The 27761-nt window shown below is 39.8% G+C and overlaps 1 protein-coding gene across 2 annotated transcripts in view; it reads left to right on the top strand.

Moving 5' to 3' along the window:
* The window catches only part of MIPOL1 (mirror-image polydactyly 1), a 197543-nt gene that overhangs the window by 52792 nt on the left and 116990 nt on the right, over positions 1–27761 (top strand). For both annotated transcript variants that reach the window (XM_079955028.1, XM_079955029.1), the window contains exons 3-8: positions 1025–1256; positions 2537–2672; positions 4483–4588; positions 22524–22653; positions 25574–25607; positions 25868–26038. In XM_079955028.1, coding sequence (XP_079811154.1) covers positions 1025–1256; positions 2537–2672; positions 4483–4588; positions 22524–22653; positions 25574–25607; positions 25868–26038 — 809 coding nt within the window. The remainder of the gene's footprint in view (positions 1–1024; positions 1257–2536; positions 2673–4482; positions 4589–22523; positions 22654–25573; positions 25608–25867; positions 26039–27761) is intronic.

The raw sequence follows: 27761 nt of genomic DNA, 5'->3' as shown, positions 1-27761 counted from the left end.
TGTAGGAACATCTTGTGGATCAGTTTCCTAATGATGTCAGAGCAGCAGTCATGATATGATATATGACATCTGTAATAGGGCATGTAAAAACATAGGTGGGTCAGCTGTGACAGGTCTTTGTGGGGAACTTGATCATGAAGCTGATCCCTGTATGAAGCAGGTTTTCCAGCTATATGCTCACTGCTTGGGAAGTGTTGAGGATAGGATGGCAAAGCCCCTTGTGCAGAGGTTGTCAAGCACTCAACAACCAGCTGGCTGTCGGGCACTTGGGAAGCTTTGTGCAAGGGACTGATGGGTGAGTGGAGCAACCCACCTGTCCATCATCTGTTACCAGGTGATTGACAGATGGATTGTCCCAACTATCTGTCACAGTTGATCTGCTAGGGTGGGAATGTTTCCCCACTCTTGTGTTAGACCATAGTTTAGTGTGATGAGAATAAGCCACATGATCCTTAAGGCTCATGTTAGCCGCTTTGAGACTCCTTCAGGTAGTGATAAAGCGGGATATCAAATCTAAACTTTTCTTCTTCTTCTTCTTCTTCTTCTTCTTCTTCTTCTTCTTCTTCTTCATATAGTTCCCCTCCCTTCCTTCTCTTCAAGCACAGTCACAAGGCGCTCCCACAGCTTGTCATGTTGTCGTGATCAATAAACTTTGGATCATGTTAACAACTGTATTTTTGCAACAAACAACGATGAAGCCATGTCTGATTGTAATCACAGTCTTGGAAGAGTTATACTCGTATGTGATACTTTTTGTATAGTTCAGTACTGAATGACTTTGGGAAATGTGCTGGAGCTCCTGTTCTCTGCCACTTAGATGCATGGATGCAGGTTGTGTTCAATTTACTAATCCACACAGCTGGTTTTCCATGCTGTGGAAATCCTGGCAGTTAAACTGGCATTAAATTTTACTTGTTTTTACTGAACTTCTTTAGAAGCCAGCAGCATTGTCGTTCAGCTGCATTAAATGCTCATCTTTCATCTTCTTTAATTAAACAGTAAAATGTTGTTATTTTTCTAACAGAAATCTTGGAGCAGAATTCTGAGCAAAAGAGCGATGTCTCTGCTCCCAGTTACCTGAATTTGCACAGTTCTTCAGCAAAATCACAGCCAAGAGAACAAGCCATTCAGACTAAAAGTGAACATCTAAACTGTTCTGATCAGCCAACATCCAGTTTAAGCATTATGCAAACTGCTTGTACCAAAATTTTGCAGCTACATAATCTCACTGTCTCTTGCACTGATAAAAGGTTAAGGTAAGCAAGCTGTTCATTTGAGGCTTTTAAAAGCTCAGGGAAACATTCAGCATCACATGACGGTGATCTTTTGCCAGGGCAAGCTTTTTGGCTTCCCCCCTATGGAATGATCCCTCCTCCTCCCCATGCACATTGTTCCAGGGGTTCTACTGACCCCACACCAAGCAAATTTTGAAGGCACATAGGGGAGAAGGAGGAGGGAATCCCCATAGTACATGTGGAAGTCCTTATGTAGAGCTTTTGCTGGCAGAACTTGGTTGAATCCCACCTTCAGTTTCTTTTATTATCACAGGAGAGAACTTCTTAAATAAGCTAACAAGAATTCAGTGGGCAGTTGTAGAAAAGTGATGGGATGAGACTGGTGTAAGTACAATGGTACCTCGGGTTACAGATGCTTCAGATTACAGACTCATCTAACCCAGAAATAGTACCTCAGGTTAAGAACTTTGCTTCAGGATGAGAACAGAAATTGTGTTGTGATGGCGTGGCGGCAGTGGGAGGCCCCATTAGCTAAAGTGCTACCTCAGGTTAAGAACAGTTTCAGGTTAAGAACTTAATTCGTTCTGGAGGTCCGTTCTTAACCTGAGGTATCACTGTACAGTGGTACCTCTAGTTACGAACTTAATTCGTTCCGGAGGTTCGTTCTTAACCTGAAACTGTTCTTAACTAGAGGCGTGCTTTCGCTAATGGGGCCTCTTGCTGCCACTGCGCTATCGGCACACAATTTCTGTTCTCATCCTGGGGCAAAGTTCTCAACTCGAAGTAACTGTTCCAGGTTAGCAGAGTTTGTAACCTGAAGCGTTTGTAACCTGAGGCATTTGTAACTCGAGGTACCTCTGTAGTTACATGATGGTTGAGACTCTTTGCAGAACAGGAACAGGTATCTCATCGGACAGAAAGGAAGACACATGCTTTGTGCATTTATAGCAAATGGTTTATGTAAAATTTTACAAAACAGTGCTATGGATGTAAATTTAAGAAGCAGCAGTTTTTGCATTGCATTTCTTGAAAGTTTTAAAAATCCAGGAACAACTATGAATGTGTGAACTGGTATAAAACTGCCACCTGGGTCTTGTACAGAGGTTTTTCCCCCAGACTTACTTCCTTCAAACCTATAAACCTATGCCAGGAATTGAACATGGGACCTTCTGGGTGCGATGTGTGTGTTTTACTACACAGCTTTTGTCCTGCCCCTGAATGTAGCAAGTATCACTTTGAACGAGAAGATTCTTTGTTGAACAAACTGATCAATGAAGTTTTTCTTCCTTCTTTCACTCTAGCTCTACTGAAAAACAAGGAAGAGAAGTTATGCCTGACAACATGGATCCTTTACATGTCACAGCAAACCTAGATAAAGAAAAGGATATTGCATTCCTCTTAAGGGAATTGGACGTTCTAAGGACAAACAATAAAAAGGTACAGTGAAATATTCTAAGCATATTAACCTACTCTAATTTTTCTTTATTGTTTGTTTTGATTGACAAGATATAGCTTCCTTTTGTTGCAGGGATCATTTGATTCATGGTTTGTTAATCTTTGTATATCTTTGTATCTTTGTATATTCTTCTTGTCTGCCTTTTTGTTTTTGTTTTAAAATCAGTGACATCACAGATAGTGCCATCTAGATTCTTTTGCAGTTCTTTTTGGCTCAGATTTGGAAATTTTGAAAGGCTGGCCTTGTTCAGAACTGACTATGATTTAATTAAACACTCTGAATAACCTGGATCAAAGCTGATAGAAAGAGACTCCCATGTAACAAAGCAAACTCTTTGGTTTGCATTGATGATTAAGAGATCCATTGTACATTAAAAAATGTACATATTTACAGTATTTTTTCCACTTCTCAGAACAGTCAGTCTGTGCAAGGTTTTTGACGTTATCAGATTAAGCATCCCTCAAATGTGCTTTGTTATACTAACAGCAATCTATTTTTCATAAATTAAATGGTAAAATCCTCAGTAAATTGTTTTGCAGATATAATCACACTTCATTATCAAAATAATAATGTTAAATTAACCATTACATTTTTTCGTTAAGTGATAGAAGTGCATGGTGGATTTTAGAATAAAGATAGTAACACAATAAGTTAGAAATTACAGATTATTATTGATCTCAAGTGCTGAAAAATATGTATGTATTACACTTCTGTTAAAATGCAACATAGTTTTCATTATGAAGGATATATACACTCAGAAGAGAAACCAGAGTGTAGAGACATATCCAAGTTTACTTTTTATTTTTTGCTCAGTTTATTTTAAGTTCCTTGTATGGAGTAATTGAAACCTCTGTTGCACTGTTTATTAGCACCCTTAACTTTTAAGACTGTTGCATGCATGCATGTATGTATGTATGTTTATTATTATTCTTTATTCCATTTATAATCCCACCCTTCATGAAGAGATTTCAGAGCATGCTGCAAAAAACACCAGTAAAATCATTAAAACACGAGTTTAAAGCAACAGGCGAAAATTAACAAAGCACAGGTAAACAACAAATGATGAAATCAATAGTGACAGGCATATTAACTCAATCCTTTCCAAATGTTTTGGCCATGTGGCTTAGTGTGCTTTTCTTGTTTGTTTGTTTGTTTGTTTGTTTGTTTGCTCTTACTTGTTGTTAATAACCACCTATCTGTGCTGTACAATATGGAATGCTTGACGTAGCACTGGAGCTACAGTTGGGTGGGGTTAGGGATGAGAAATATCAATTTAATTATGTGGATAATGCCCTGCTACCACCCCTGAATTATGCTATAGATTAGGGTGAGCAATTCCTGTTATGGAATTGCTAACCACATCTGAAAACTCAACCAGGTAAATTAGCACACTTTGGGGGCCTTGACCTTTTGCTTAAGGCTGCAATACTTTGCACCCTTTCTAGCGGGTAAGTTCTGCTGAGCTCCAGAAACTTCCCTTCTCTGGTCAACATGCTTTAGGATTGTTCTCTTTGTGTGTATGTTAGGTAGGTTAAGAGTTTGTGAAATTAAATCTGGAATATACCGGTAGGTTCCTTTCCCTTCATAACGCATCAGGATGGAAGTGGGTGGCAATTTCATTTTTTAAAGTTATTTATATGAAAACAAAAATGTAAGAGTTGTGTTTACGTTGCTCGATGTTTGTTGAGAGAGTCATTTTGTGAGAACGAAATGCATCTCTTTCTTGCAAGTTAATATTGTGCCCGTGCACTTTTACATACCAATAACAATGTCGCCGTTTCGACTCTTCAGCTTCAGGACCGGCTGTCTGAAAAAGACAAGGAGCTGAAGACAATAAAGCTGGACTTAGAGCTGCAGGAGAGAGTGGCAGAAGCGAAGATTGCGGAAAAGGCTGCAGGTGCAGTAGATGAACGTTTAACAGATGGCCATAGGGCTCCTACAGCCCGTTTGGTTGCTATATGACGTGGCCTAATGAACATTAGATGTATTTGCTAAAGGAGGGGTGCTTTGACTTCTTTATATGAGGCTGTTTAAAGTTGCTTGGGAAAGAGGTGGCTTTAACATCCTGGTACTGGTATTAGTAAGAGCTTTACCTGTATTCATACTGATTTGGGCATTAAATGAATTGTTAACACCATGTCAATCCAATCACAAAAAGGTTGTTTGTTTTGTTGGAAGGTCCTGAACAAACAAGGGAAATAATGATTACCACGGCCACTACCTTTTAACCAGCAGTTCAAATACCCACTTATTGTTTTAGCTTGTTCAGAGAGATTCTACCACCCCTCCTTCCACACACCTTTGTATGAAGATCTTCATGTTTCTCTCAGCTGGAGACCCGAACCTCTGTTTGGTGAGCAGGGAATTCAGGTTTTTAACCAATGAAAGAAATGTTGCTTTAGAGTGATGATAGATCTTCGCCAGTGGCTTGCTCCATGCATCGTACTGAGGCCAAACCACAGTTTCCTGGGAGATGTATCAATACAACGGCCAGGATCAGTATCAGGGCCAGACCGCCATCATCTCTTGATCAGCAGAGAACTGGGCAGTTTAAGGAAATCTGCTTCTCAGCTGATCAAGTTCCCTGCCTCCATCTCGTGCTAGTAATAACAGTAATATCTGTTTTCTGGTTTCCGTTCTTTCTCTCCAGCTATCCAGGTTTGTTGTTGTTTAGTTGTTTAGTTGTGTCCGACTCTTCGTGACCCAGAGCACGCCGGGCACTCCTGTCTTCCACTGCCTCCGGCAGCTTGGTCAAACTCATGCTGGTAGCTTCAAGAACGCTGTCCAACCATCTCGTCCTCTGTCGTCCCCTTCTCCTTGTGCCCTCCATCTTTCCCAACATCAGGGTCTTGTCCAGGGAGTCTTCTCTTCTCATGAGGTGGCCAAAGTATTGGAGCCTCAGCTTCAGGATCATGTTATTGACATTTTGACTCCTTTTCTTAACCTCATTCAGCCCTCTGCCCTCCAGTAGCCTCTTTTAGTTTCTCTCTCTCCCTTCCCCTATCACCTGCATGACCCTTTCTTCCCAGTCGTCTCTTGCATTCCTTAGAGATGGGGATGGACTCATTAGATGCTTGTCCAACTTGAAGCCTATGTTCTGTTTTCTTTAACGAATTGCATATTCGTTTATTCTAAGCCAGAGTCTTGGTGTTAGTTCCTCGTCTTAGAAAACTCTTTTGGGTGTGGCTCACCATGACTATGGGCTAAAGATCCTAAAGTAAGTTCCTTGAGTATATATATGTAATGGTAAACATATGTAGACAAGGACACTTGGTGGCAATGTTATGAAGCTGGTAAGAGGTTTGAAAGAGAAACGGGAATATGGCTTCTTCACTAGCATGATTGTGAAAAGGTTGTAAATTATTAAAGCTAATTCTCCGTAATATGCTTAATAGTAGTGGATCTGATGTCATTCCCATCTCATTGGCAAAGTGAATGGAAGTGGGTTGGGGAATAGTGTAGAGTTGTCAGTTGATTGGCTTTCTACAGTGTCAGTAAAGAGATTGATTGATATTACCAACATTTGTAAGATAGGCTAGCCATTCTGAATCACAATGACAGAACCCTAAATATTCACAACACAAATTAAATGCATATTTAAAGTAACCCTATAGTTTTTTTGACATATATATAAAAAAACTACCATAAAACCCTTACATAGATCATAGTTACATCTTGATTATCTACCAACTAAACATTTACAGGATGTGAACTGTTTGGATTAAATTCCAAGTTATATGTTTGTTTTGGGGATGTTTGCACAGCGTTTTACTTCTGTGTATATAATAGAGAAATATTTTATTCAGTGTAGACTTTCTTTGCTCATTCAAGCTCATGGAGGAAAACTGGATAAAAAACACATGTGCCATAATCCAGCAGGGTGATCTGTGCACAGAAGTGGCATATGTATGGATGGTTCCCTGGGTAAGATCCTGCACGCTGTTTATGGAGAATCCCATACCCTGCACTTGAAGGTGGCACATATTGTGTGCTTTGCTGAACTCTATACATTTTGCTTCTATTTTTAAAAAATCTCAAAAGCAGATTTTTCCTAGATGTATTTGAATTAAGACAGGTTAGTTTGGGTTGTCTTCAAAAGATGTTAATACTGTATGTTGCTGGGATTCACTAGTGTTAATCACAGCAGTTGGTATTAAACTAAGTTTTATTCAGGGTGGACCTACTGAAATTAATGGACCTAACTTAATCATGTTTATTTATTTCGATGAGTCTACTCTGAGTAAAACCTGGTTGCTTAATACCCATAATTGTGTGTTTTGCTTATCATATTTAGATTCCACTTTTCCATCCAGATACAACATACAGATGAATGTTTATCTTATATTTGAAATTGTGATAAAATCATGACAGAAGAGTGTGTAATAAAAGGCACTGGGGAAGTGTGTTATAAAACTTTTACCTTGTACTTTGAGAAGGATCTTAAAATAATAAAACTCAAGCTGAAAAGCCCTTGTTAATATGAAACAGGGAGGAAGAGTACAAAATACAGAATGTTGATCCCTATATAATCACTAAAACAATATTTTCATCAATTTATCAAAGCTGTGATGTAACTTTTATAAATATTATCTATGTCTAACAAACATGTATCTTTGTGTGTGTGTGTATGTGTGCACGCACACACACAAATTTGAAAGAAACACACATGCAAAAAGTTTCCCCCGGAATTTCCATAGTAGCCAATCAGGCTGTTGACAAAACTGGCTTTGAAATTCAAAAGCAGCTTCCCTTGTTAGTAAGATTCCTGCTTTTTTGGTGTTTGAGAAGAGGTTAACTGGGAGAAATAGTGCAAGGAAGCAGATGGAGAATTAAAACAGCAAGGAAATATAGCTAGGGTGGAAAATATGCACACCATCAATGTGGATGTTCATGTTAGCATACAAAGAAAATATGCATAGGACTGTACCTTGGACCTGTGTTCAAGTCTCATCCCAGCCGTCAATTTACTGGGTGGTTTTAGATGAGTCCTAGCATTTTATATATCTGGGCAGAAAATGGGAATAATAATGATTCAGTCCTTTCACATTTAAAAAGCTGGGTTAAACATTTTTTGTATTAGTATACATTTGGTTTTGTGCAAAGTTAGACCCTGGGTTTGGGAATCTGTGTGCTGCTACATGCCTCTTTAGAAATACTGGGGCATATTTTAGAAGAAATGGTCAGTTGACCAACTCAGTTCTGTGGCCACTAGAGGCTGCTATTCCTTCTTAGTGTTTAGTTAGTTTATTCATTCGTTCGTTTAATTATTTAAAGCATTTTCCTCTGCTCTTCAGCCAAAAAGCCTCCCAGAGCGAATTACAAATTGTCACTTCAGGATTACAATATAAAAAGATATAGGAAGCTGCCTTGTATTGGGTCAGGCCATTGGCTCAACTCAGTATCTTCTGCACTGTCTGGCATTGTAGGACTTTTACCTGGAGATGCTGGAGATTGAATATGGGCCTTCTGAATGTGAAGTAGATGCTGTCCCAGTGAGGATAAAAGCCAACTTTGGCACTAGTTTTTAGTTCCAAAGTTCCAATGACTGGCTGCAATGGAAACAATTCAAAGAGGGAAGAAGCCCAATGTTGCTGGTTTCTCAGCTGACCAGAAGCACTGTCCCTGCTTTCCATCTCCTGATGCTGGTGGAACGATTGTTGCAAGATGGCAATTAGCATTTCACAGCTTCTTATAGTTGAAGGGAAAGCGGTATACAGTGGTACTTTGGGTTACATACACTTCAGGTTACAGACTCCGCTAACCCAGAAATAGTGCTTCAGGTTAAGAACTTTGCTTCAGGATGAGAACAGAAATTGTGCTCCAGCGGCGCGGTGGCAGCAGGAGGCCCCATTAGCTAAAGTGGTGCTTCAGGTTAAGAACAGTTTCAGGTTAAGAACAGACCTCCGGAATGAATTAAGTACTTAACCCGAGGTACCACTGTATATGTCAAAGGTGTGAAAGCAGGAATGGAAGATGGATGGAAGAAGAGGAAACATAAACTAGAGGACAAAAATGTTAGGGGAACCCAGAGGCTGAGAAACCACACAAGGTGTCAGTATGCCTACTTCTGAAGCAGATTAATGTTAAACGGGTGTGTGATTTAAGGAGACAAATAGGCAATCATTAGGATTAGTAGAAACGTTTTGTCATCTGATACACAAACTATATGTTCTGGTTTCCAAGGAACTGAGATATCCTTGTGACACATAGCTACACAACATGATGACTCGCCAAATACCCACAACGTGTGTGTGTGTGTGTGTGTGTGTGTGTGTGTGTGTGTGTAAAAAATAAAATCCATGCAGTCAATATTTTGTGGAAGAAAACTTGAAAACAGATTTGATGCTGTAATTTTGAACATTATGTCCAATTAAGAATGAAGTTGTCTGTGGAGTCCTCTGTTAAATCTTAATGTTATGATTTGTCTCTCCACTTAAAAATGTGTGTGGCTTTTTTTAATATTACCAACCTTACATTCTTAAGCATACAGACAGTCCACTGAAGGCTAGCAGGCTAATTCCTGGAGATGGCACCAGGCTTTAGCTGATGAGTAATGTGTTGTAAAGACTCTCGTATCAGATCTAAATCAGTGTTGACCATATCTGAAATAGGAAGGATAGAAACTTGCCTTAGTGAGCTAGTGTGAGGATGAGAGAAACTAAAGCATTTTCAACCTGACCTGAAATGTGCCACTGTTAGATTTTGAATATGCACATATGATAGTTTATCCAAGTCTGTCCCAATAGTTCCTGCTGTTGAGGCCTGAGGATGTGCAGAAGGCGCTTCTGACTGACCATCCAACCAACCACTTGTCCTCTGTCCAGCCTGCAAGTTGTGGGGTGTTGACCAGGGAGGAGCAAGAGGTGGTTAACACATCTTTATGTGAGGCTGTTGTCCCTTTTGTACTTGTTCTGTTGAAGCTGAAAGTTGCCAGGATTTTTTTCAGCGGGAACTGGCCAAAACTGGGAGGCTTCTGAATGCACAAAACATGGCTACCTTCTGCTGAAAAAACACTGGCTAACAGTTTGCTTGATTCAGGCATGGCTGGAAGAAGAGTAAGACTAGGCCTTGGTTTTTATATTTAAAAAAACCAGTGCAATGCTTAAGTCTGACTCACTGAAGGCCAAGAGACCAAAGTCCAACTTACTCAAACACCAGCAGGAAAATAATGTTTTCAAGAGCTACTTTATTGTGGTAACAAAGTGACTGAGATCACATCTTGCTTCTGCTAGGAACTGCTAGACAGCCTTAAGCAATCTATGGTCTCTCATTCCTGCTGTGTACAAGTTGGGAATGACGTCCCTTGCAGGGTTGTTGTAATAATTACAAAGATAATATTTGCAAAGCACCCTAAAAGGCTGATTATAGTTCATAATATAAAATTTTGAATGCGGTCTTTGTTGTTTATAAGAGAAACGTATGGGACCCAACCAACAGCCCACCCCACCTTTCACTGCACTGCACCACTGAGGAGAGAATATTTTTATTTTTCATACTATTAATGGATATCACTTGTACGTCAAAATGGCTCTCAGTGGTTTATGACTATAAAATCAATCTGTGATTAAAAGGCAGAAAAGCATTAAAACATCCTTAATTAAAATATATAATTAAACACATAGCAATTAAAACAGTTTTAAAACAGTTAAAACAATAAAGTCACAAGTTCCATTCAGGTGAATGCTTGCCTAAACAGCTGCATTTTCAGGAGCTGGTGGAATGTCCACACTGAGGAGACCTCTTGAATTTCAGCAGAGATGGCTTTTCACAACCGTGGTGCCACCCGTGAAGAAGCACACCTCCATGTTACAAGCTGATGATCATCAAACATTGGCAAAACTGCCAATGATCTCAGTACCCTTAATGGGTAGTGAAGAGGAAGATGGTTTTTCAGGGAGCCTGTCCAGAGTTACCGTATTTTTCCGTGTATAAAACTAGGTTTTTTCCCCTAAAAAATAATGTCAAAAATTAGAGGAGCGTCTTATACTCTGAGCCATCTTCTCCCATTTCTTAAATCTGAGTCCCCCAAAATAGGGGGCATCTTATACATAGGTAAGGTAAAGGTACCCCTGCCCGTACGGGCCAGTCTTGACAGACTCTGGGGTTGTGCGCCCATCTCACTTAAGAGGCCAGGGGCCAGCGCTGTCCGGAGACACTTCCGGGTCACGTGGCCAGCGTGACATCGCTGCTCTGGCGAGCCAGAGCCGCACACGGAAACGCCGTTTACCTTCCCGCTGGTAAGCGGTCCCTATTTATCTACTTGCACCTGGAGGTGCTTTCGAACTGCTAGGTTGGCAGGCGCTGGGACCGAGCAGCGGGAGCGCACCCCGCCGCAGGGATTCGAACCGCCGACCTTTCGATCGGCAAGCCCTAGGCGCTGAGGCTTTAACCCACAGCGCCACCTGCGTCCCAATCTTATACATGGGGGCATCTTATAGACAGAAAAATGTGGTATTTAGGCTTTGTATGTAAGTAGCAGAACCTTAACATTGTCTAGCTGCAGCCTCCAGAACAGCCCAACAAAGAGCATGTTCCAGTAGTCCAGGGGTGTGGTTACCAATACACGTGTCACAGTGGCCAGGTTCCCCTGTCCATGAAAGGGTGTGATTGATGCACGAACCAAAGCTGAGGATAGGCACTCTTTGCCACAGACACCACCTGGGCCTCCATGGGCAAAGATGGGCAGAGCAACGGATGTGACTCTTCCAGGTGTACTGTAAGCTGCATTCAAACCACAGAGAAGCCATGGATTTCTACAGACATCTCTCTCCATCCAGGCAATTGGAAGGCATTAGAACAGTTGAAGCACACATTCCAGCATTTAGGAGAGGATGGTGGTATGGCCTAGGAGAAGGAGATGAGGCCATTAAAGGCCTTTCTAAGGGCCCCCAGTTAATCCTACCTCTTTTTCTTTGTCTGGTCCACAGTGTGACCCTTTTCTCTTTACCACCATAAACTATAGGTTCCCCCACCCTCATCGGGTCTGTTTGCCAGACCCTCCAAGTGTCCCTATTTTCCAGGGATGTCCCTGATTTAGAGAAGCCGTTTTGGTTTCTGGTTTGGTCCTGGAATGTCCCCGTTTTCCTTAGGATATCCCTATTTTCATTGGAGAAATGTTGGAGGGTATGGAGCAGGCACAGGCAAACTCGGCCCTCCAGACATTTTGGGACTACAACTCCCATCATCCCTAGCTAACAGGACCAGTGGTCAGGGGTGATGGGAATTGTAATCCCAAAACATCTGGAGGGCTGGGTTTGCCTATGCCTGGTATGGAGTTTTCCGACCCCGTCTGAAGGCAGTCCTGTATAAGGAAGTTTTTTTAATGTTTAATGTTATGTTTTTATATATGTTGGAAGCTGGCCAGAGTGGCTGGGGCAACCCAGTAAGATGTGTAGGGTATAAATAGTAAAATTATCATTATGGAATAGGATGTCCCTATTTTCATCATAGAGATGTTGAAGAATATAGTTTCCACTTCCTTATCTCAGTTCCACCCTTTTCTTCCTTCATTTTCTGTTTCTGCTGCTCCTCACCTCCCCAGCTCTGCCATTTCTTTGCTATGTCCAGTGGTGGTACCTTTCACTCTTATGAATGTGTTCAGTCTTTTGTAATAGTAGAACCTGATGTTATCCAATGAAGCTGAAACTTAGGAGCTTAAGGGTAGACAAAATGGGGGCACAATCAGCCCCAGAGTATTAAGTTTTGGAGGCTTGTTCTAGTAGCTAAATGCCGCTTCAGTAAAAACCACCTTAAAAAATTATGTAGCTGGTTCAACACATGCAATAGGGCAGGATGTTCCAGGTAAACACAGTCAGGTAGCCAGTTTGTTCATATTTGTTGTTTTATTAAAGTCCTTGGCCAATGGCCATGTTGCCATTGAGAAAATATATTGTCTATGCTAAAAGTCAGGTAATTGCTACTGTTTTTATTTATAAAAAAGAATTCTATCAGGCAAATAACCCTTAACAATAATTTAACTGTTTGTTCCTCATTTGTATGAAAATGTTGCCTTTTGCTGAAGAAGAACATCAGAAGCAGAGAGGAGTTAAAGGACAATATACCCCACAAATTTTTAGCAGGCAGAAAACCAGGGTGGAGAGACCACACACACAAAATAAGGTTATCTAATTTTGCTGAGTAGCACAGAGTAATTTACAGTGTGGAATTTGGGTGGAGGGGTGTTGGTTCCAAACATCCAGCTTGAGAATCATTCATAACCTGCAGAGTTCTGGTGAGATTAAGAGAAAGTAGTATCCCACATATATACAGCTGTTAAATATGCACTTAAAAGCAGCACCATAATGCTTTAAGTGCCAAGCATTTATAAAACTATAGTCTGGCTGCATCTGTGTTTAATAAATGCAGCTCCCCTAAACAACTAATATTGTGCACATATTATAAAATAGAGGGCAGCACCACAAATAATTGCCACAAGTAATTTGTCGTGAGTTTATTATTTACAGGAAACATTTTTCAGAGTTGCCTTAATTTGAATTCTGTGTATATATTCCATATTCCAGTTCTTTTGAAATGCTCCTTTAAATTCCCCTGCAAATTTCTCTCATTGTATCACTCTTCCTTTTTGTTTTTCAATGAGGATTTAAAACTTAAGTGACACACATTACTTTAAATGAGGTGGGAAAAGTTATGATTGTTGTGGTAGTAAACAAGCAACAGTTTGGGCTTGGAGGAGAGAACAATCCAGTAACACAAGAATAAGGATTATATTTGCATTGGTAATTCCATATTACCTTAAAAGTGCTCCTTTTTATCTTCCGCTGATCAGTAAAGGGAAATATCTACCATTTCATTTAAGCTCAATCGACAGACTTTTTTTAGATGCCATTTATTTTTTCTTTCTTGCATGTCATCCATTAAAGATTAGCTGTGGAAGGTTGGAGCATGGAGAGATTATGAATGACAGAACAACTCCTGTGGAATAATAATCAGTTTTTGATATTTAATGCTGTTTGACTTTTGCAGACACATTTCTTATTAACCTTTGATACAAAGAGAAATCCAGGTTCCTGATATCTCATGGAGAAGATGAATTTGAGATCCTCTTCCAATTAAACTGAAATAAGGCCAATATTGGGCTTTAGCCAAAAGATCTCAACAGTTCCCAACCCTTGTGTTTATAAATCTAAATATGTGTGACATTCTATTTTTAAAAGTATGTAACGAACATAGTTTTACTAATAATTGAGTCGTAAAATTATTCTTTCTATATACAGTATGTATCTAGCCTTAGTTTTGGTGTAAGATTCATATGTTATGCAAATTCATTTCCTAAACCTTTCATCTGATGGTTTCTTGATAAAGGCAAAGACTTTTAATGCACTATAGGTGTGGTTTACTTCCACTAAAATCAATCAGAGATTTGCCATAGACTTCTGTAAACTTGCTGAACTCATAGCATTAAGAAATTTGAAACAAGGCAGTGATTTTGCTTCTCAAGAATTCTAGTAATTCATATGAAGAATGTGTGAGGTGGGGAGCCTCAGCGTAAAATTATATTCTGTAAATATGGGTACATTTGTAAAATAAGCTTGTGTCACAGATGCCAGATAGCATGTTTTGAAACTATAGAATAATTCTCAGTGACTGAAAGTGCAATCATATATCCCACCTAGGAATAAACCTCATTGAACTCAGTAGGACTTACTTCTGAGTAGACACAGTAAAGATTACACAGCCAGTCATCAATATGCTATGTGTATGAATTATTCAATATAGTTGTTAATTGTGTATGTTCTTGCTAGCAAAATGCCCTTCTGTAGACTCAGAAGTATCCCAGTAGCTCCTTTGAGAGACTACTTTATTGATGAAAGACATTCATCTGCATATAATTCAAAAATCCCCGAATTTTCACTATTTAGCTAAGCAAGGATTTTTGGAATTGCGGCTGCAAAGCAGTAGTGTAGATTCTGAAAAGTCATAGTCACCCCTGCAAAAATTATTATTTTGAAAGGAGGAGGGTGGTTTTCGCACCGGTACAAGGACTGGTTTCAGTAAGAAACTGTAAATGCAGTGGAGATAAACATATACGTATTCTCATTTGCATGCCTTCTCTTTCATTTTCTTTTTGCGTAGCTGAGTAAACAGGAATGCCACAGTGCAATGTACCTTTGCTTGCTTATTGCTAAACAGTTCAGGTTCCTTGGTAAAATCAGTACATTTACAGCACCCAAAATTTAGGAGTTGTTGAGTACTGCAAACTAAATACATACAACAAACACACGGCGACAAGGGTGTCAGCACATTCTATCTGTGTTTGCACACATTGCTTTATCTACCAAGTCACATTTATATGTAAATGACTTTAAGTCTGTAATTCCTAGTACTGACCTGTCAAAAACTGTTCTACTTCTATTTTATTCGTGCGTCTCTCTAATGCTTCTACATTTCAGTTATCCTAATGACGTCGGAACAACATAATAAAAAGTGTATCGTGACTTGGGACTATTTCCATTCATTTTAACAGGACCACAATCTGGTCCTTAGAAAATTTTCTGCGATTATCAGTATTTTGCAATATGTTACGTGCACAATCTGATTAGTAGCATATTGTAATGACCCGTACATATATACACAAATTTCTATATTGGCACGGAGAGGATCCAAAGCTCTCTGGGTTGCAACAATTGCTAAACTACAAAATAAAACCCCACCAAAGAAGTTTCATATTTTAGGTCTCTTACGTCTTCCCCTTCCCAAACAATTTTCCTTACTCCTTTTTTTTTTTTTTTTTTTACTCCTTTCCAGGAGATTATTAACAAAACAAAAAAAATGATTATAAGTAGATTTACCATTAATGAACGAAGAAGGAGAAAAGCAAGCAACCCATTACAGGAATCTCAGATTCAAAGGATGGCATGACAGAACAAGCTTTATCTCTCACTTCGCCCCCCCCCCCCTCCTCCCCGTCCTTTTAAAATGAGAACAAAAATGGAAAATGTTATTTGTTCTCCATTTTCCACTCCCATGACATATTAACTCTATATAGGCCTGTATAATCTAAAAATATCTTTCAGATTAGGAAAGCTTTATCTTTACTAGAGATGTCCTCAACATAAAAAGTACCCTTTCGTCCCTTCCATTGACCTTTTTGGGTAGAAGACATCTGTGCATATCCATTAGAAGTCCTGTGATCATTCCTTCACCAGCTCTAAGGAAAATCCTAGGTCACTCAGAGTTCAACAGCCCCTAATCCTGAATACTAAATCCAAAATCACAAAACTACTCACAACAGTCTCCTCATTATTGCAGCAAATTTCTTTCTTTCTTTTTTTAACTTACTGAGGATACCTAAGCAACGACTGCAATCAGAACTACGAAGAAAACTTAGAAAATGTACACAATAGAAAGGGGGGTTGGAAATGTGGGAGGGAGCTGCTTCTAAAGTTGTTTACATTTTATGTGCCATTTTTTGTTATTTTTAATTTTTCTTGCAGAAAGGAGAAACTGTAGGTGGTATTCTCATTTTGCAAAAAAGGAGGGGGGAATCATACTGGATTTTTTTGCAAGAAATAATCTGCAACAATTAAGTCTCAGTGTGGCGTAGTACAGAGTTAAGAGTTCTGTGCATTATATTTACTCGTAGATCTTAGCTGTTGGCTGTTTTAAGTCCTTAAAAAAATCCAGACCATACGAGTTTTGCAAGTGTGTGGTTTTTTTAAAATATCCCTTTTTTCTGCCATCAGTTCAGTTTCTATATTTATCCAGATGACCCCTAAGAAATCAGCAAACAGACATCTTTTCTGGGAAATGCCCCCCCCCCTCACCCACCTCCTCTCCAAGGTTCTGTTGTTTGGAGAATCATGAACCAATGTTTATACTAGCATGATTTCTAACACCCTCTCTTGCTACTACTGTATTTTAAAGGTAGCTAAAAAGTGTGGCCGGAAGGTTTGCCAACCGAATCAGGTTTAACTAAGAAAATATGTACACTGCTTTGACTCAGTAAACTCATACTCCGAATGGTTCAGCTTCTTCATATTTGCTCTATCCTATATTAGAAAACAATTAGCTTACTAAACAAATTTGAGCATTTGGGGGAAAAGATCTACTTTGGGTCTCTCTCATTTGACTAAGAATTACAGGATATTTGATAAGCTTGTTTAAAAATGGACATATCCAAATATTATCGTAAACACCCAATGATTTGTTTTACCTGCAATATAAGTATTTTACTTACTTGGCTTACATAGTAGCTAATAATATTTGTTAATGTAATTTAACTGCTGTGAACCTTTACTGAACAAATATTGAAATTTATACAAGTCAAAGAATGAGGATCTCTAATGACTTTTGTAAAGACTTCCGTTTAATAGTTAAAAGAGAAAAGTTTATATGACATAGCCAATGTAATTAACAGCAGGTTTTACATTTAATAAAAAGAAAGAAGCATATGTATTTGCCTTATTCATTCCAGCATAATTTGCATTACAGTTATGGGTATTTAATGAGCAAATTCCAGCTAAAATGCTATGTTGATTTTCTAAGTGAACTTTGAAATAGCTATGTACCTTATAAAAACTGCCTGTTTACAGTTATTATCTATCTTAAAACTACAAGTCTGTTAGACTTGATGGATTGGGGAAAATTATATTTCTGAAGGGGCAAATCATTTTTGTAGGCTGGGTATTTAGTAATCTTGTTACAAATAACCTAAAATACGTTTTAATAATTGGAAATTTATGTTTCTATCATTTATGAAGCAAAATGCACTCGTGTTGATTTGTTTGAACTGTTGAGTTGTAGTCACGCTCAACACTTGCGTTGAAATCAATGGGCTTAAGTGTGCTTAACATTGGCCAATTCCTTATCTCCCTCCCCTCACTTTGCATATCATTAGCCCCTGACATTAAATGCACGTTGACTTCAATAAGCTTCACATTTCAATTAAAATGTCGTTTTTAAAAAGAAAAAGAAACAACTTAAACATACTAGGCTTGGCTGAAATATTGTTGCCAAGGTAAACCTTGGTGTTCCAGGAAATAACAAAAGTGACTTTGGAACAAGAGTCCTAAAAGTCCTTGCCAGTAGTTCCACTGAAGTACGATATCCTACCCAGAAATCTTCATAGCAGGTCACTTTTTTTCCCCTTCCAGAGTTCTCTATCGGACAACTCCGAAGCAAGTTACCTATTAGACTGCCTCACCCCATCAACTGCACTGCCCCAATGCACCTGTGGAGTGCACTTGTATAAGAAAGAGGGATTTTAATGTTGCAGCTCCAGCCTCCCTGGAATCAATCAGCAGCCAAAATTAGACAGGTGCCTAGAGTCACGATGTTTAGGCATGTACAGTGGTACCTCGGGTTAAGTACTTAATTCATTCCGGAGGTCTGTACTTAACCTGAAACTGTTCTTAACCTGTAGCACCACTTTAGCTAATGGGGCCTCCTGCTGCCGCCACGCCAGAGCACGATTTCTGTTCTCATCCTGAAGCAAAGTTCTTTTTTAAAAAAATGTTTTTATTCAAAATTAAAACAAGACATATTATCCAAAAACATATCCTTGTTTTTCTCCCCATTTTTCCTCCCCCCCCAAAACCCACCCACCCCCACCCCCCGACTTCCCTCAGTTCCAGTCTTTGGTTTCTCTGAGACTGCTGTTTTCTGCATGTTACAAAGTTGTATAGATCCTCAAACTATTTAGCTGATTATTATCAATAAAAAGTTTGTGAATGTTTATTCAAAACCTGAAGCAAAGTTCTTAACCCGAGGTAATATTTCTGGGTTAGCAGAGTCTGTAACCTGAAGCATCTGTAACCCGAGGCACCACTGTAGTGAAAACCTTCTTGTCTAAGAAATGTGTACCTGACGTGTAACCTAGTCATTTAATTGCAAATCTACAGAAATGGTTTTAAAGGGTTGGATTCAACTAATGGGACCCACAAGCAGAAGTCCGCACAAGGACTTCTGCTAGTGCAAGGTGGCCTTCCCCACCCCTCCCTCCCCACCTGTGCCCCTTGCACCCACTTAAACTGGCTCTGGGCAGGGTTGGGATTTTACAGTTTTTGGAGTTTGCTGAAGTGATTTTATTTTTCTAGAGGTTGTGCTTCTGTGCTTTATTCTATTTTTATTTTGTGCACTGCTTTGGCAACTTCATGCCGTGAAGTGGTTTATTAATGCATTAAATAAATAAAATTTGTGATCACTTCTTGTGTCTTCAGTAAGCTCTCCTGTCCCATTTTGGTGCTCAGAGCTGTGACCAGGTTTCTTAACACTGAAGTCCATACTTCTATTTACTTTTTCTGATACTTAACTTAAATCAGCACCTCTGTAATGTAAAACCAGGTTTTAGATTTTGCTTGGTCTCCAGTGCATGGACTCAACAGCTTGCCCCTCTTCTTAGTGATACTCTTTTTAATATACTCACTGCTTCCCTCTGCCTAGGCTTAACATATCTAATTTATTTTTGCCTACCCTTTTATGATTTGACTTCTAGACCCTTTATCTCAGTGACTCTCCAGCTTGTCAAAGTCCTTGAACTTAGTGCTCCAAAGTGAATGAAGTATTCTGTGTGTGGTCTTACCAGTGCTGAATGGCATGGCAACGTTAGTTTTGAGTCTTAGCCATAGCACTTACATTGAGGGAACTTACTTATCTGTTACATTGTGCATTCCATCTTTCTCCAATGAGATCACAATGGCAGGTGTTTTCTTACCACCACATTGGTATGAGATAGGTTAGGCTGATAGTGATTAGTGACCTGCATGGATTTGAAATGGTATTTCTCCTCCCAAGTCCTGTGCTTTTATCCATTGTCCCAGGTTGGTTCAAGAAATTAGGTTGACAGTGTAATGCTGCAACACATCTAGTCCATAAATCTTTCTCCAGGGTGCTTCTCATCAGCCAGTTGCCTATGTTGTTGTGGGTATAAAAATGAGCACTAACAAACCTTGCTCAGAAATCAGGAGAAACTGCTTGGATAATGTATGGAGATGAAAAATAGTCTAGTGTGCTTTTAGGACGTACAGATTTGTTAAATAAAATGATAGTACAGGCACACACACACATTTACATGTGTTCAATATGTGTGTGACTGCACCAAACCCGGAAGTGACCTGAAAATGCCACAAAAGGGGGTGGAGCAGAGTTTTCCAATGGTGTTTCAAATATACCTGATTTCACTGACATGCACGATGCCTTGGAACATAACTCACATATAAATGGGGGGGTTGCCTGTATACATTTGCATTAAATAAAAGTGTTCAATCAATCATTTTCCAATCATTTTTCACCTTTCCAAAATTAAAACCAAAGCGGCTTATGACATATAAAATAATTGCATAACTGCAAACATAACAGAAGTAGTCATAAACAATAAACAGAACATCCAGAAGTACACAACCAAGTTGAACAATTGCCCCATAAACCATAAGATCCACAACAAAGATGCAAAAAATTAACAACAACCCCTCCACAACAAAATCCCCTTAACAGGACCCCAACCTAATAGTCTGCTCAGCAGCCTCAGCTTCTGCATCTGGAGTCAGTCAGGGCCCTGCCCTCACAGCCAAGATTGTTGGAGCCAAGAAAAGTCTATTAATGATATTGTATGACCTTTTAGTGGCAAATGTTCGGTGAGGGTGCAAATGTTACGGTATATATTAACCCATAACCTAAACCATTCCATTATTCACTTTCTGATTTTTCTTTTTTTGAAGAAACACCTTTGCCCTTCCTGCCACATAAAAGCCACTCTTGAAGCTAAATGCCAATCTGGGCTGGGAAGTGTGGACACCACCATTGAGAAGCAGGTCCACATCTCTTTCATACATCTCCTCAAAGCACATATAGCATGGGTAGGCAAACTAAGGCCCAGGGGCCAGATCCGGCCCAAACGCCTTCTAAATCTGGCCCGCGGACAGTCCGGGAATCAGCATGTTTTTACATGAGTAGAATGTGTGCTTTTAGTTAAAATGCATCTCTGGGTTCTTTGTTGGGGCATAGGATCCCCCCCCTTCTTCTTCAAAATATAGTCCAGCCCCCCACAAGGTCTGAGGGACAGTGGACCGGCCCCCTGCTGAAAAAGTTTGCTGACCCGTGCCATATAGTATTATATCATCATAAAAAAATTCCTTCCAGTAGCACCTTAGAGTCCAACTAAGTTTGTTATTGGTATGAGCTTTTGTGCATGCACACAAAAGCTCATTCCAATAACAAACTTATTTGGTCTCTAAGGTGCTACTGGAAGGAATTTTTTTATTTTGTTTTGACTACGGCAGACCAACACAGCTACCTACCTGTAACTCTACCATCATAGTTACTGTTCACACCTCCAAAATCAGCCCATAGAAGTGCAACAGCAGAAGAGAAAGTTAGTGCAATGAGCTCACAGAAGGCATCTTCTTTTCCCAGTTGCTACCAGAAATAAGTGACGGGGGTGGAGATAGAAGTGTTGGTAGCAGTGGCATGTCTCGTTTGACAGCAAGAAGGATGCAGCATGTGTTTAAAAAAATAAACACACTTCATTTGGGTGTCTCAGTCCTCTCGACAGGCCTACAGCAATAATCTCCAGCCTTGTCAGATCTGGGACACACAGTTAACTCAAACATACATTTGGGAACCCATATCTTAATTTTTTAAAATCATATATAAAGCCCTTAGCAACTTGAGACCAGTTTAACTATGAAACCGCCTTCCCCCATGTATGCCCTCTCCACCACTTTTATCTGAAGAACTGGCATTCCTACAGGTGCCACATCCTAGCCCTTCCACATTTGTAAGAAATTGATCTTTAATGTGGCAGCACCTACATTTTACAACTCCCTGCCTGTTGACATAAGGCAGGCAGCTTCACTGTATTCTTTTTGCCACCTGCCAGAAATGCTTTTTGTTTGCCTGCCCAGATGTGTAGAATGTCGGTGTGTATTTTAATCTGATTTTGCTTCATTCTGCATTTTAATTTATTTATTTTTTGTTAAATGTTTTAAACAGTTGCTTTTGACTCTTTTCGCTGGTGATGTTATTGTTTCATTCGCTTGGAGGCTTTTTGCAATCAAGCAGCGTACAAACTTTTATGAAATGAAATGAAACAAACATATTTGTATGGTTGGTAGTGCTACTGCTTCAACTCACCCTAGATCAGACAGATGAAAGCCAGTAGCCTAGACTCTCTGAATTGTGTCCACGGATTAGTAAAATCAATTTGGAAAATAAAATTATGTCCACTCTAATGTTTGGGAATTTATGGAAATCCGTTCCAGTTGTGGGTCAGAAGGGCACCCCCTTCCCTGTCTTGCACCACCTGAAGACTTTTTTGATTTTATTTTAGCAAGGCATTTTCACTGAATTCTGATCCCATTGTTTTAACTTACTTTTATCTTGTTTTATTGAGTTACTTATACACTGCATAGAGACAGATGTAATTAAAAGGTGTATGAATTGTTGAAATAAATAAATAAATTAGATAGATAGATTAGATTAGATTAGATTAGATTAGATTAGATTAGATTAGATTAGATTAGATACCAGATTTAGCCAGTGCTTTTTTTCTGGGGGGACGCAGGGGTACACATACCCCATAACATTTTGTGAATCTAAGTTTGACCTCATTGAGGGGTAATATTTCAATATGAGTAGGAAAATGAGAGTACCTACCCCTAAACATTTTTTTAGAGGGGGGGGAAGCACTGGATTTAGCTGTGTGGAGTGAAAAGCCATTAATCTGGATGGTTACAAGCTTGCTCTAAATTAGTGAAAAATGCACATTGCTTTCAGTATGTTCAAGGAATCACAGGACACACGCACAAACAAAAAGGTAAAACCTGCATGTTTGCTTCTGTCCTACTTACATGTTTAAAACTCTTGCTTTATTGTAGCTCTAGTAGAAGAGATTCATTGTGCACAGCGAGAGCACGATGAGGCTGTCATGACTAGGCTGAAGCTTCCCAACGAAGAGAGAGAGGATGCGTGTAAACGAATGAAACTCTTGGAACGATCTTTTGAAACGTACGTACGTAATTGGCTGCCATATGTAAAATTTAGCGCTGTTTGATCAAATATCTTGGGCAAGAACTCTTCTGGATCTGACTCCTTTTTTCCACGTGACAAACATGCATGCTTGAATGCACTCTTTTTCACTCTCCCCATCCCCCATCTACTTCTTCAGCCTCTTACCCTTGGCCACCGCAGGTCTTGTCAGCCTTGGAGGCAAAGATTGTTGACTTACTACAGCTATAGTCTTATACCTTACTACTAGCCCACCAAGTCTTCATTAGTGCTATATACCGTACTTTTCCATGTATAAGACTGGGGTTTTTTACTTTAAAATAAGGTTAAAAATCTGGGGGCATCTTATACACAATAGTGCATATGCCCATTTTCTAAATTTGGGGTCCCCAAAAGTAGGGGGCGTCTTATACATGAGGGCATCTTATACACGGGAAAATACGGTTTATCTCAGGCTTAGGCAAACTCGGCCCTCCAGATGTTTTGAGACTGCAATTCCCATCATCCCTGACCACTGGTCCTGTTAGCTAGGGATGATAGAAGTTGTAGTCCCAAAACATCTGGAGGGCCGAGTTTGCCTATGCCTGGTATATGTGTTCCCTGATACAAACTAGGGAGAAATTCAGCATCACAAAAAGGTAATAATTCAGTCAAGGCAAGCATTTTGGCTAACAAGACAAAACGACACACACACAGAGTACCGGGCAGTCTCCTGACCTCCCCCCCCCCCACAATATCAGGGCAGAGTGAGGGGGGGGGTAGGCCGCATTGCAAAAGAGGAAACCTCTGAGGAGCTTGTTAGTTGCATCCAATCCTGTATCTGGGAGACAGGAGGAAGTACTTGCCGGTTTCTTGGCAACCATATGACAGGTTTCCTAGATTAGTGAGGTAGCAGCTCTGAGGCCCTCATGGGGGTTGGAGGAGGAGCAGCTTGTGAAGTGCCCCACCGGCTCTCTTAAAAGTTGGGTGAGCCTGTTGTTAGTGCATCAACAAGAGTTTTATTTTTTGCCACACTGGGAGATAGTCTTGAACAGGCCATTGGCTTTTTTTGTCGCAGTTTTTATTATTGATTTCAGGTCACAGTTTTGCTCCCGAGACAGAAAACAAGGTGAATCGCCGTGGATATAGAGAGAAAAGTCCAGTATTGATTTTATTCAGCAATAAATCAAGGAAGTGTGACATTTCATGCAAGGGTCCAGTGCTTGGGCTACAAGGCTGTCGGTCTGAAGTTTCCCTATATAGAAAATCAATCAAACCTTTAAGGCCAGTAGATGATTTTCATCAGGAAAAAGCAAAACCCACATGCTTATTAAGGAGTAGTAATCAAAGCATGTATCCCTCTTGTCCCTGCACCTGCTGCATTGCAAACGCATTTCTTATATTACTTTAAAATAGAATTATTTCTATAGACAATACCCAACTGAGTCATGCTTCAAAAATTCACTGCTACTGGTGAACTTAAGGGCCTAACTTACGTCAATTTATTTCAGTGGGTTTACTCAGTGTATGACTTAGTTGGAAATGATGCTCTGTGCTTGTTTTGTTCTACTGCATAAACAAAATGCAAAAGATGGAGCTGTTGCAGGTAGTACATCAACCATCAGTATAGTTCCTGTTAGTGGTTATACAATCACAGCTTTGTATTAGCTCCTGCTATCATTTCTGCTAAATGTGTTCCGGCTCCAAAATCAATCAAAAATTGAATGGAAAATATGAAAAGTTAGGAACTCAAATTCACCTTTCCGTCAGCCTTTGAAACAGTGTCCAGAAACATTCTTGTCAAAGTTGTCCATGTAGCTATACTTATTATTGCCCATACAGCATTCAAAGATCCTCTTCAGAGGCAGATAAAGGGGCAAACTGCAAACTTTTTGTACATTAACTTTTGTACATTGATTTTTAAAGGTTATTTATATTTATCCCTCTTTTTTAAAAAGTGGGTTCATTACGTTGTGTGAAAAGCTGGTTCAATCAAATTAACAATGTGGAGAGAAAGAGTGTGTGTGTGTGTGTGTGTGTGTGTGTGTGTGAGTGAGAGAGTGAGAGAGAGAGAGAGAGAGAGAGAGAGAGAGAGAGAGAGAGAGAGAGTCTTGTATAACCTGTTTAACTGTGTTATGACTTACTTCCAGCATTTGTCTTGTTAAAATGGGGTGGGATCCAGTTAATGCAAACTCATTAGTTTTCTGTCTGCAGCTATGCAGAATGGTCTTGACAGAGCTGTAAATCTACTAACAACAATTTTTCGGTAAAAGTGGGGCTGTTCAAGAATTGATGGACAGAGACCTTTAATGGCTTAGCTTTACACACACATTTCAGCTGGGCTGAAAGAGTTTTAAATATAAATTTCTTATTTTCTGACCTGCTGAGAAGCAGAAAACATAGTAAGGCAACCTCATCCTCCTTTCCATCGCTTTGGGCTGCAATCCTACACAAACCTACTTGGAAGTAAGTGCCATTAAAGGCAGTGAGACTTACTTCTAAGTAAATATGTTTAGGATTGGAGTGTTGGTGTTTGCTTTCTTTTATTATTATTATTGTGGGGGTTGCATTAAGCAAAATTAAAATATATAAATTTATGGTGAAAGTTGCGGGCCCAGAAATAAATAAATAAATAAGAGCATCTGTGCTCCTGTCGCTGGGGAACTTTCTTCATCTAAGCACATATGAACAATTGATCCTTGTAGTCATATATAGCAGTAAACATTAATAACTTAACATTCTGAAGTCGGTACCTGAAGATATGGAGTATTATTGAAAGATGGAATCGAGCCGGTGGCACTTTAATATGTTCCATGTCATGGTTGACTCTAAAGACTAGTAGAATGAAATTACTTGAGGTTCTAAAGATTTAAAAAGCGAACTCATTTTGCTGCACTAAGGAAATGCTACTGATCAGGCTTTCTGTGTCCCTTTTTCCTAGGCTAGAAAATATTAACCCTGAAGAAAATGACATGGTAAGCCATTCTCTGAGGAGATTTCTTGATGTCAGTCTTATATCTTAGAGGCTTAAGTTCAATTGAGTGGGTTTCAGGAACTAAGATGTGGGGGGGAAGAAGAATTGACACACTAATAATGTACATCTTTGCTGCAGTATGAAAATTCAATAACTTCACTCAGTCAATTTACAATTCACATGTGCCTATTAATTAAAACCCCATATTAAATAAAATATATTAAAACTTCATGTCTGACTAACATAAAATGCTGTTGGTAGACATTACAGGAATTACTGAACAGAATAAACAATGCAGACACCGGGATGGCGATATGGAGGAGTGGAGCTGAAATTGTCGATCGAATATACAGGACCCAGGAACGGAAAAAGAAAATAATAGCTGAAGAGATGAATGCAGTGATAGAAGAGCGAGTTGCTGCATTGGCTCAAGTAAGTCCACATTATTTTATAAAAGGATTTGTCGGCAGATACCCACTCACCCCCTTCTCTTCACGGCCGGGAAAAATGGAATTGCTTTCCTGTTTTAAGGTTTTAACTTCTTAAGAGAAAACTTCCTTGTGCTGAAAACCACCCTAGGAAATTATTGTTGTCACACCGTAGTGAAATAAGAATAATATAAAAAGCAGATGTCCTATTCTTTTCTAAGCCACTGTTCAGAATAATAACGCATGAGATAATTAGAGAAAGGTGATAAGAAAAATATAGGGGAAGCAGAAACCTTGATCACACAGGAAGCTAAGATTAAAATCCGAGATGGGAAGTTGAGGTGGGAAATTTTAAGGGATTAAAATGACATTTAACACAGATAAATGTAAAGAAATACAGACCGAGATGAAGGGGACGAAAAAAACACAATTGTATGTGTAAAAACGAATGTATAAATACATTACATGAGAAAGGAGCTTAGGTTCAAGTGCTGTTGGGAGAGACTTGGGTTTTAGAGATCATGGTATAAATGTGAATCAGCAAGGTAAAGGCATTTGTCATTCTCTCCCCCACTCCCCCCCCCAAAAAATGTTGCTTTACTGAAGAATGGGGCCGATTTGCCTGCAATTCCCTCCATTCCAGATCGAAATGGGATGGATAGGGCACTCATCATTGATGCATCATGAATATTTCACATTAATTTTATGAGGCATAGAGGTGAACAGGTTTGTCACAGGATCCTATGGGGCAGTGGTGCCGGGATATAGCTAGACTTGGATTCAGAGCAACCATTCCACAATTTGAAAGACTTCCATTTACAGAAGAACTGGTGCTGATTCATCAGAGGCTCACAGACATGGGAGGGGAGGCGGTTTTCATTGATTTCACCAACCACTTCCTATGCAACTTCCCATGCTGTTTAAGAAGGTTCTCTGTCTTTCAAGGGTCAGGTTTACAGGGCACATGGGGGTGCAGGAGAAGAGAGAATAGACAAACAGTGCCTGCATTCTTTGAGTAGAATGCCACACACAGGATCTCTGGATCCAGTCCTCTGTTTGCAGGATATTATCAGGGGTTTTTTTTTTGGGGGGGGGTGCTGGTGGGGCTGGGCTTGGCTGTTCCAGAAATTGCCCACAGGGAAGAGGGACTATGGTGTGCAATAGCTGGCTGGGCCAAGCCGAGCCCTCCTGAAGTACGTCATCTTGCAATCTGATTGGATGGAAATGATCTGATGGGACCACAAGGGCTTGCACTGGTGAATTGGTGCGGGAAGGAGGGTACACTGGGAAAGAAGGATTGGCAACACTGGAACAGGACAGGGGCATATGAGAATCACAGAGGATGACAGCTATGATTCGCAAAGCCCTGGGGAGAAGAATTGCGGACAGGGAAAAGGACTGCACAAAATTGCTGAGAAATCTCTTCTCCGAAGTGAGGGATCTACTAAAGCCTAGTGGTGTGGTGCCTGAGGCATCTACAAAAGTTCTCAGTAAATATCTCATCAGAAATCCACAGGGCAAAGGCTCCCACTGAAGGAAGGGGGTGGAAGCAATTTTATGCTTCTGCAACTCCCCCAACCTCCCAGTGATCCAGATGGGGTCCCCCAAACCCCCCCCCCAGCAGGTTTTTGAGGGCTCTGGAGTTACTGAGAAAGAATAGACCAAAATGATTCTCTCTGAGAACCTAAAGTCATCTGTTGCAAGTCATAGACAGTCATTCAAGGTAG

The sequence above is a fragment of the Podarcis cretensis genome (assembly GCF_951804945.1).
Source record: "Podarcis cretensis genome assembly, chromosome: 1".
NCBI classification, from domain to species: Eukaryota; Metazoa; Chordata; class Lepidosauria; order Squamata; family Lacertidae; genus Podarcis; species Podarcis cretensis.
Note: the sequence above shows the minus strand (reverse complement) of the source record. Positions and strands in the feature narration are given on the sequence as shown.